The sequence below is a fragment of the Fukomys damarensis genome, unplaced genomic scaffold (genome assembly GCF_012274545.1).
Source record: "Fukomys damarensis isolate Sample0158 unplaced genomic scaffold, DMR_v1.0_HiC HiC_scaffold_23, whole genome shotgun sequence".
Classification (NCBI taxonomy): Eukaryota; Metazoa; Chordata; class Mammalia; order Rodentia; family Bathyergidae; genus Fukomys; species Fukomys damarensis.
Genome location: NW_022900935.1, coordinates 64419821 through 64427814, shown reverse-complemented (window position 1 = coordinate 64427814; position 7994 = coordinate 64419821). Strand labels below are relative to the sequence as shown.

At 57.5% G+C, this 7994-nt stretch overlaps 1 protein-coding gene across 2 annotated transcripts; it reads left to right on the top strand.

Moving 5' to 3' along the window:
* Positions 1–39: 39 nt before the first annotated feature.
* Pcyt2 (phosphate cytidylyltransferase 2, ethanolamine) lies at positions 40–6321 on the top strand. 2 transcript variants are annotated; one of them, XM_010618646.3, is made up of 13 exons: positions 40–190; positions 1576–1664; positions 2212–2373; positions 2569–2635; positions 3369–3453; positions 3594–3638; positions 4108–4246; positions 4424–4506; positions 4766–4843; positions 5041–5106; positions 5270–5335; positions 5463–5551; positions 5632–6321. In XM_010618646.3, exons 2-13 carry the CDS (start codon positions 1583–1585, stop codon positions 5732–5734), a joined length of 1065 nt encoding a protein of 354 aa, XP_010616948.1. In that variant the 5' UTR covers positions 40–190; positions 1576–1582; the 3' UTR covers positions 5735–6321. The 2 variants fall into 2 exon arrangements, with proteins under 2 accessions (XP_010616948.1, XP_019062237.1); XM_019206692.2 differs by lacking the exon at positions 40–190 and having other exon boundaries at positions 1144–1664.
* Positions 6322–7994: the final 1673 nt, after the last annotated feature.

Here is a 7994-nt window from a genome sequence, read left to right as displayed (position 1 = left end):
CTGGGGCTGCGATGGATCTGGCCCCAGAGCTCTCCGGGTCGCACCCTGCGGCCCCGCGGTGGGGTCCGCCGGGCTGGAACCCTCCGGGGCTGGGGGCCGCAGGGTCCAGCAAGTCCTTTGGTCGCTCCGAGGTTGGGAGTGAGTCGTGCAGTTTCCGGAGCCACCGGCAGTGTCCTCCGAGAAGGACGAGGTGATTACGGGGTGATGGGGTGCGCAGGCCTCCGGGCTGCGGCGCTGCGGGGATTCGGTAGGCTTCTTTGGCCAGTTGAGTGAGGGCATTGCTGTCAGAAGAGTTGAGGATTGTCAACAAGTAGAACAGGTAAGCTCTTCTGGTAGCTTGCTGCCCTCAATTCCTTCACGGACAGTAACTGACACACGTGGGGAAGGAAGAGGACCTATCAGCCGGAGGCTCCTGGGGTCTTGGAGGGGAGGAGGCGTGTCTTTTCACTCGCAGCCTTGTTGCCCCGTGGGGGTAGGAACGCAGTGGACCCTGACCTTGGCCCCGACCCGGGCCACAGTACCTGGACTTTCTGACACCCTCCTTCCTGGCTGTGCTCCCCTCGCTCCACCTGTCCAGCGAGCACGTGGGTTGGCCACACTTCAGTCTTGTGTGCTGGGCCCCTGCACTGTGGTGGTGGGAGTGAGAGGGCCCCGCAGAGAAGCGCTCTGGCAGTTACCAGTGCACACAAGAGCACCCACGAAAAGGGCTCATGGCCAGACCCAGATTGCGGACAAGAGCTCTAGAACCAGGTGACACTGGCAGTTATGCACCCGAAAGCTAAGCCAGGCCATGAAGGAGAAAAACAAGATTTTCAAAGCCAGTGATTCCCAGGCCCTTGCTTTTTTGATTTTTTTGTTTTGTGTTGTGTTGTGTTGTGTTGTCCTCTGGGACTGAACCACCCGCTTGTGTCAGAGTTAATGTTGGTTTAAAGTTTAAAGTGACTGATCTAGCCAGGTGTGCTGGCATATGCCTGTAATCCCAGCATGTAAGAGGCTGAAACAGGAGGATCGTCATTTGTTCCAGGCCAGCCTTGGCTACACAGTGAGTTCAAGGCCAGCCAGTACTACGTAGTGATACCCTGCCTCAAATAAATAAATAAATAAATAGGGCCAGGGATTTAGCTCAGTGGTGCCACACCTGCCTTGTAAGTGCAAGGTCCTCAGTTCGATCACCAGTACCAAAAATAAATAAATAGATAAATGAGTAAACACAGCACTTTGTGTTTGCTGACAGGAGGAAACAAGAACAAAGAGGATCCAAGGCATTTGGACATGGCTATGCAGCTCCCAGTGGGGAGTTGGTCCTGGGATCTTGCCGGCCCTGGAGACTTTATTAGCCTTCTCCCTGCCTGCTGTATCCTTGCTGGATCTAGCACTGATAGCAGTCTGCTCACAAGCAGAGGATCTGGGGGTGTGGACAGCTACGTACCCACCTCCCCTCTGAAAAGCCAAGGTGGGCTGGGTCATGGAAGCAGTTCCTGAAGAGGTCTTAAAGGAGAAAAGCTGCTCTATCACAGGCCTCCTAGTCCCCACCCTCCTCACTACAATACTTGACTGTTCTGTCTGTTCCCACAGCTATGACATGGTGCATTATGGCCACTCCAACCAGCTGCGCCAGGCACGGGCTATGGGCGACTACCTCATTGTGGGTGTGCACACTGATGGTAGGGTGTGGGCTTCTGGGCTTGTCACCCTATAGTCCTCTCGGGGCCACATCAGCTGACCAAAAGCCTGCAGGATCTTGGGGTGGGCAGGGCAGGCCTAAGTGTCCTTCTCCAAAACACACTGTGAGTGAGAAAGCTTAATAAGCTAGGCCCAGCCCGACCCCAGCTGAAGGTGGCCCAGGAATAGAGAATAGACTGGTAGAGTCCATATGCACTGCTGTCACTGGGCCAAGTCCCTCTCTGGCTGTGCTGCCCATTCCCTTCCAGCCCTAACATGGCTCCTGAGGCCTATGGGGACTGGTACCTATCCTGGGTTGAGGGGGCCATCCTGTTACCCAGCGAGGCTCTGAGCACTTCTGTTGGCCAGAGAATAAGCAGTAGCCGCTTGCATGTGGTCCTGGCCTGTGGACTGAGGGCCCAAGAACGGCTGGCTGCCCACCACATGCCCATCTGTGTGGTCACAGGCCTGGTCAGTATAGGGAAGCAGGTTCCTAAGGCAGCCGGCTAAAGGCCATTTGTCTGTCCTTGTCCTTTTCTCTGGCCCTAGAGGAGATCGCCAAGCACAAGGGGCCTCCGGTGTTTGCCCAGGAGGAGAGATACAAGATGGTACAGGCCATCAAGTGGGTAGATGAGGTGATACCTGCAGCTCCCTATGTCACCACCCTGGAGACACTGGACAAGTACAACTGCGACTTCTGTGTTCATGGCAGTGAGTGGGCGGGACCTGGGGACAAGGGCTGGGCCCAGGCCCAGATCTCCTGGTGTGACATCTGCAGGTGGTGGGGATCTGAAAAGGCTCTGGATCCTTTACTAGAAACAAGCACCCTGGGTTGGGGGTGGGGTCCTGAACCTCTGGTGGGCTCTAGGATAAGAATCCTTATTTCTGTGTGCATGTCACCCCTAGATGACATCACGCTGACCGTAGATGGCCGTGATACCTATGAGGAAGTGAAGGAGGCAGGGAGGTACAGGTAAGCCCCAGGCAGCCCCACCAGACAGCAGGGCTCTGCAGTCACCTATGAGAGGAACATCTGGGTCTGTGTCCAAGGCTGTCAGCTGTGGCAAGGAAGACACTTGTTGTGGGTATGGGTCTGCAGCCCAGCTGTGTGGCAAAGATGGTAGCATTCTTGATATTTATTTATTTATTTATTTATTTTGGTGCTGGGGATCGAACTCGAGACCTTGAACTTGCAAGGCAGGCGGTGGAACCACTTAGCTAAATCTCTGGCCCTAAGATGGTAGCATTCTTAATAGGCACTGGCTGTTAGTGGAAGCCTCAGATTTCATGCAGCTCTTGAGGTTGCAGCACAGCTGGTGCCTCTGAGGAACTGGCTTTTAATTAACTTTAAAGGCCCAGCTATTTTCAGTGGCTCCTGTGAGGGACAGTGCAGCCTGGGGTCCCTTTAGCAGAGCACGTGTACTGGAGCAAGACCTGGGCATGAGGGGGCCTGAGTCTGGCCTGCACCACTAGGCACTGCAGAGCACCTTCACGTTGATTTGATCCTGGTTTCCTTTAAGGGAAAAAAGCACAGTGATCTTTCTCCTTCTCCTAGTCTGGGTTTTCCTCTTGCAGCTGAGTACAGGGAGGAGACACCAGTGTGGGGGCAGGGCGAGGGTCGCGTCCCTCAGGTGGGGCCTGCTATAAGCAAAGCCTGGCTAGCGTGTCCAGGATGCGAAGTCCCTGAACATGCTTCTGTCCCTCAGAGAATGCAAGCGCACCCAGGGTGTGTCCACAACAGACCTGGTGGGCCGCATGCTGCTGGTGACTAAGGCCCATCACAGCAGCCAGGTGAGTCTGCAGGGACGACGCAGGGTCCATGGGTCCCCAGGTGGAGGACATTACAGGATGGGGGGTGGGTCACAGCTCCACTGGTCATCCACCTGCAGGCCTTCCCGCCTTTCCTCTCAGTGCCCTCTCCCTGTGTATAGGAGATGTTCTCTGAGTACCGCAAGTACGCAGACAGCTTTGGCAAGGTGAGTGGCCGCCCGGGAGTGGAGTGATGCCCGCTGCGACACTTCCACGGGACTCGCTTGCACCCCTCCCGCCCTCCCTGCTTTGGGGACGGGTCAACTCAGAGCTTTAGTCAGCCCTCCTCCCTCCCTTCCCAGCACTTCCCAGCACTGCCCAGGCACTGACCTCTAGGCCTGGCCAGTTGGTGGATACCAGGCAGGTAGATATGCATGCAGCCTCTAACCAAGTGGCCTGGCCCTCTCTCCCTTTGTAGCCCCCTCACCCAACACCTGCCAGGGACACTTTCCTCAGAAGGCTCCTCCCAGGTGACCAGATGGTGGCCTTGAGGTGCTGGGTCCCGGAGAGGGCTGTGTCTTCCGGCCTTCATTGGACTTCTCTCCGTGGTGGGGCACCATGCTGACCTGGCACCAGTCATGTTGGTGGTGGTGGCCAGGCCTCTGCTGCTGACCAGCTCCCTCTCTTGGCTGACAGTGCCCTGGGGGACGGAATCCCTGGACAGGGGTGTCCCAGTTCCTACAGACATCTCAGAAGATCATACAGTTTGCTTCTGGAAAGGAACCCCAGCCAGGGGAGACTGTCATCTACGTGGCTGGCGCCTTTGATCTGTTCCGTATCCTCTGCAGGCCTCCTCTGTGCCAAACCTTCATGTGGATTGGGGAGGGGCTGGCTGGTACAGAGGGACGGCCATCAGCAATGAGAATGGTGGTGGGGCTGGAGGGCCTGAGCTTTTGGGGGCTCAGAGCTGCCTGCCCTCTCTGCTTGTTCTTGCCTCTTAACTTGTTAATAGACATCGGGCATGTGGACTTCTTGGAGAAGGTGCACAAGCTGGCAGACAGGCCCTATGTCATCGCTGGCCTGCACTTTGACCAGGTCTCTGCTCCCTCTGGCTCTCCAGCACTCAAGCTGCTGAGAGTCTTAGAGGCCCTTGAGGGGAACCTGGGATCAGTGTGGGCTCAGGTAGTCTGTGGGGGCAGAGTTTGGTTGTCTTCTGGGGTTAAGGACTGTCATGTCTGGATGTTCCTGTGAGGGCGCCACCTTTCCCAATTTCTTCTCACCAGGGACAGCAGGGAGGGAGGGCAGTTTGTCTACCTGAGGTCCTCAATCTGAGCCAATCTCACTTTGGCCATAGGAGGTCAACCGGTACAAGGGAAAGAACTACCCCATCATGAACCTGCATGAGCGGACGCTGAGCGTACTGGCCTGCCGGGTGAGGTGTGGGTGGTGCCCAAGGGGTCCGGGGGGTGCAGAAGCCTTGGACTCCCCTGCTCTGCAGGCCAGCCATGCAGCCCTGTCATTGGCTTACTTGTAGCTTTGGCCCTGTGCTGGGATTGTCCACCGCCACTCTCCAAGTTCTGGCTTGCCGGAAACAGACCAATTTAGCCCCTCTGCTTACTGTCCCCACAGTATGTGTCAGAAGTGGTGATTGGGGCGCCATACTCTGTCACCGCAGAGCTTCTGGGTCACTTTAAGGTGAGGCTCCCTGTGGGCGGGCACATTGTGCTGCCTTGGACTCCCAGGGAGGTGCCTGAGATGAGGACTGGGCGGAGCTGGCACACCCAGGCCCAAGGCCTACCTGGGAGGTGTGGGTGGTGTGGCCTCCCTGGGGAGGGCTCCTGACCTCTTCCCTCTGCAGGTGGACCTGGTGTGTCATGGGAAGACAGAAATTGTGCCTGACAGGGACGGCGCTGATCCCTACCAGGTGGGTTCCTTGGGTCAGGGCTGACAGGCGCCTAAGCCTCACCTTCCTCTGGGAAAGAGCACAGGGCCTGAGCCAACAGGCTGCAGTCAGGAGGAACCTCACTCCTCCCTTCTCTTGAGGCCTCTAGGAGCCCAAGAGGAGAGGCATCTTCCATCAGATCGACAGTGGCAGCAACCTCACCACAGACCTCATTGTGCAGAGGATCATCAAAAACAGGTACCCCATCAAGGGTGGTCCAGTTGAGGAGCAATGTGTACCTGCCTAGTTCACCCCTGGTCCCACCCCCTCCTCCCCAGGTTAGAGTATGAGGCACGAAACCAGAAGAAAGAAGCCAAGGAGTTGGCCTTCCTGGAGGCCATGAGGCAGCAGGAGGCACAGCCGGAGGGGGAGGATGAATAGACTGCCAGCCCAGGCCGGAGGACTGTCTCAGAGAGGAAAGCCTGGGCACTTCGGCAGTCCTGATCTGCGGCTCCACTTCTGCATCTTAGCGTCCATGATTCTGAAAGAAGCATCGCCCTGGCTGGCCACAGGGGGCCGGCATGGGGGGCGCTCCTCCTGCCTGCAGGGGGCCTGTTCTGCAGCAGGCTCTCAGCTCTTCCCACACCAGAGCAGCCCAGCCTGCATAACAGCAGAGGGCACTGTGACCCATGCAGTTTCTGCTGACTGGGTTCGGGCTGCAGCTCCCCCATCCGGTGGGGGGGCATGTCTCACTTCTGGCAGGAGGCTATACTGACTGTCCATCCAGCTTCCGTGAGGACACAAAGGTGACGGCCTTGAGTTGCGGTGAACCTGGGGCTAGCTGTCCCTAAGTGGGCACGCTGCCTTGCAATACATCTTAGCACCCCTTGCCTGGCTCCAGAAAGACTGGAACTTGCCCTGCCTACCTGGGCAGCCTCATCACCCTCCCAGAGACTTCTGGTCCTCCATTCTGTACCTCAGTGGCTGGTGTAACTCACTGCAACTGAATAAACCTTGGTGGGACATGCTGTCAGGCTCCTAGCCTGTAGAAGGGACAGAAAACTGTCCCTGCCTGCCCGTGATGACAGTGAGCCCCAGGTGCTTCAGGCTGCTTCCTACTGCTCCCTGCAGGGGTTCCTAGGAGAGGGAGGAACAGGAGGCCAAGAGGCCTAGCAGCTAAGCTCCACCCCTAGGCTCCTCCAAAAGAATACAGGGTCTCAATCTGGCACCTTCCCTGGTGAGCAGCCCTGTCAGTCCAAGGGCCACCTCTTGCTGGTGGCCTTGAAGGAAACAACAATGTGGTTGTTTTTGTACCATTCTAACAAGGATGAGTCTGGGCCCGATGGTGCAGCGCTTGCCTAACATGTGCAAGGCTTGGTTCCAACCCTGGCTCTACCTATGAATGCCCAGTCCCTTTGCCTCTGGGCCACTTGAGGGAGCTGGTGAGCTCCTGCTGAGGAAGGTGGGCCTCTTCCACGGCTCTAGCTATTTTTGAAGTCTGCCTCATGGTTCAGTGTAGGAAGGAACCTGAGATAAGGTCTGCCAGCACACATCCCAGCTGGGCAGTCACCTCCCCTTTTAGCCCCCAAGTTCAGGAACAGAGGGGTCACCAATCCCCACAGACTGCCAATGGCAGGGGCATGGGCTGGCTGAAGGCTGGAGAGGGGGCAGATCTGGCCCTGGCACAGATGGCACTCACCTGTGCTGCCTCCTGGACCCAGGCACTGGGGCCTATAGCAGCATCATGTTGCACACGAGACCAGGAATCGTGCCACATTCACCCATGGCCCTGGTACAGGATCAGGACACCCTGTAGCAGGCTCGACCTCTGGTGCCAGAGGTCAAGCTCTCAAACCCTTACTCCCTTGCCGTGAGCTCCACCCTGTTTGAGCATGGCCAGAAAGGAAGGGGAACGGGGGCAGTCAGAGGCCCCAACTCCTGCCTCTGCTGACCCAGACTCCACAGCCCTTAAATGGGGGCAGAGGGCAGGCCCTCCAGGGTGTAGGGGCTGCTTCTGCATTGGTACAGGGAGGGTGGACCCAGAGTTCCCAGGCATGGTAGGAGGCTGAGCCAACTTATGCCCACTGGGCAGCCCAGGCCACCATGATGGTTCATATTCTCGCCTTTCACCCCTGGCTGCCCCAGTGCCTGGCCCAGCCTGGAAGCCCCTGTCCTGTTCACTCATTCACTGCTCCCGGTGGCACTGCAATCAGTACTTAAACGTGTCGGGGGGAGGATTCTAAGGGGTGGAACCCAGTGATGGGACTGGAAGCTACTGATGATAGGAGGTGCAACACAGGGCCTCCAGAAAGTACCCAGTAGCTTTGGCTGTTGGGGGCTCTGAGGGTCAAGTAAGGCAGGGGCCCAAGGGAGGTTCCACAGGAAGGGTGATAGATTCACAATGGGGTGCTTTAGGACAGCACAGCAGAAATCCTGCAGGGGCCTGCCCCCCTTCTGGCTTTGTGGAGGAGGGAGGTAAGGAAAGGGCCGGCCAGCCAGCATGGCCAGAGGAAGGGGTGGGGTGCGCAGATCCTGAGCAGAGGGCCGGGTTGCACGTACAGGCACCCACTCATTTGTCTGGGCCCCACCGCCCAGCCAGCCCCATGACCCCATTCGTGACAACTCTCACTGGAGACCAGCTCTGCTCCTTTATCCACTTAACCATTACTGATGGCTGGGTGGGGTAGGAGGGTGTGGGGCG

Coding starts and splice junctions, on each gene's coding strand:
- Pcyt2 (XM_019206692.2), top strand. CDS start 1,466: ATGGAAGCAGTTCCTGAAGAGGTCTTAAAGGAGAAAAGCTGCTCTATC. Junction 2,636..3,368: donor AAGGAGGCAGGGAGGTACAG/GTAAGCCCCAGG, acceptor TCTGTCCCTCAG/AGAATGCAAGCGCACCCAGG. Junction 4,247..4,423: donor TGGCGCCTTTGATCTGTTCC/GTATCCTCTGCA, acceptor ACTTGTTAATAG/ACATCGGGCATGTGGACTTC.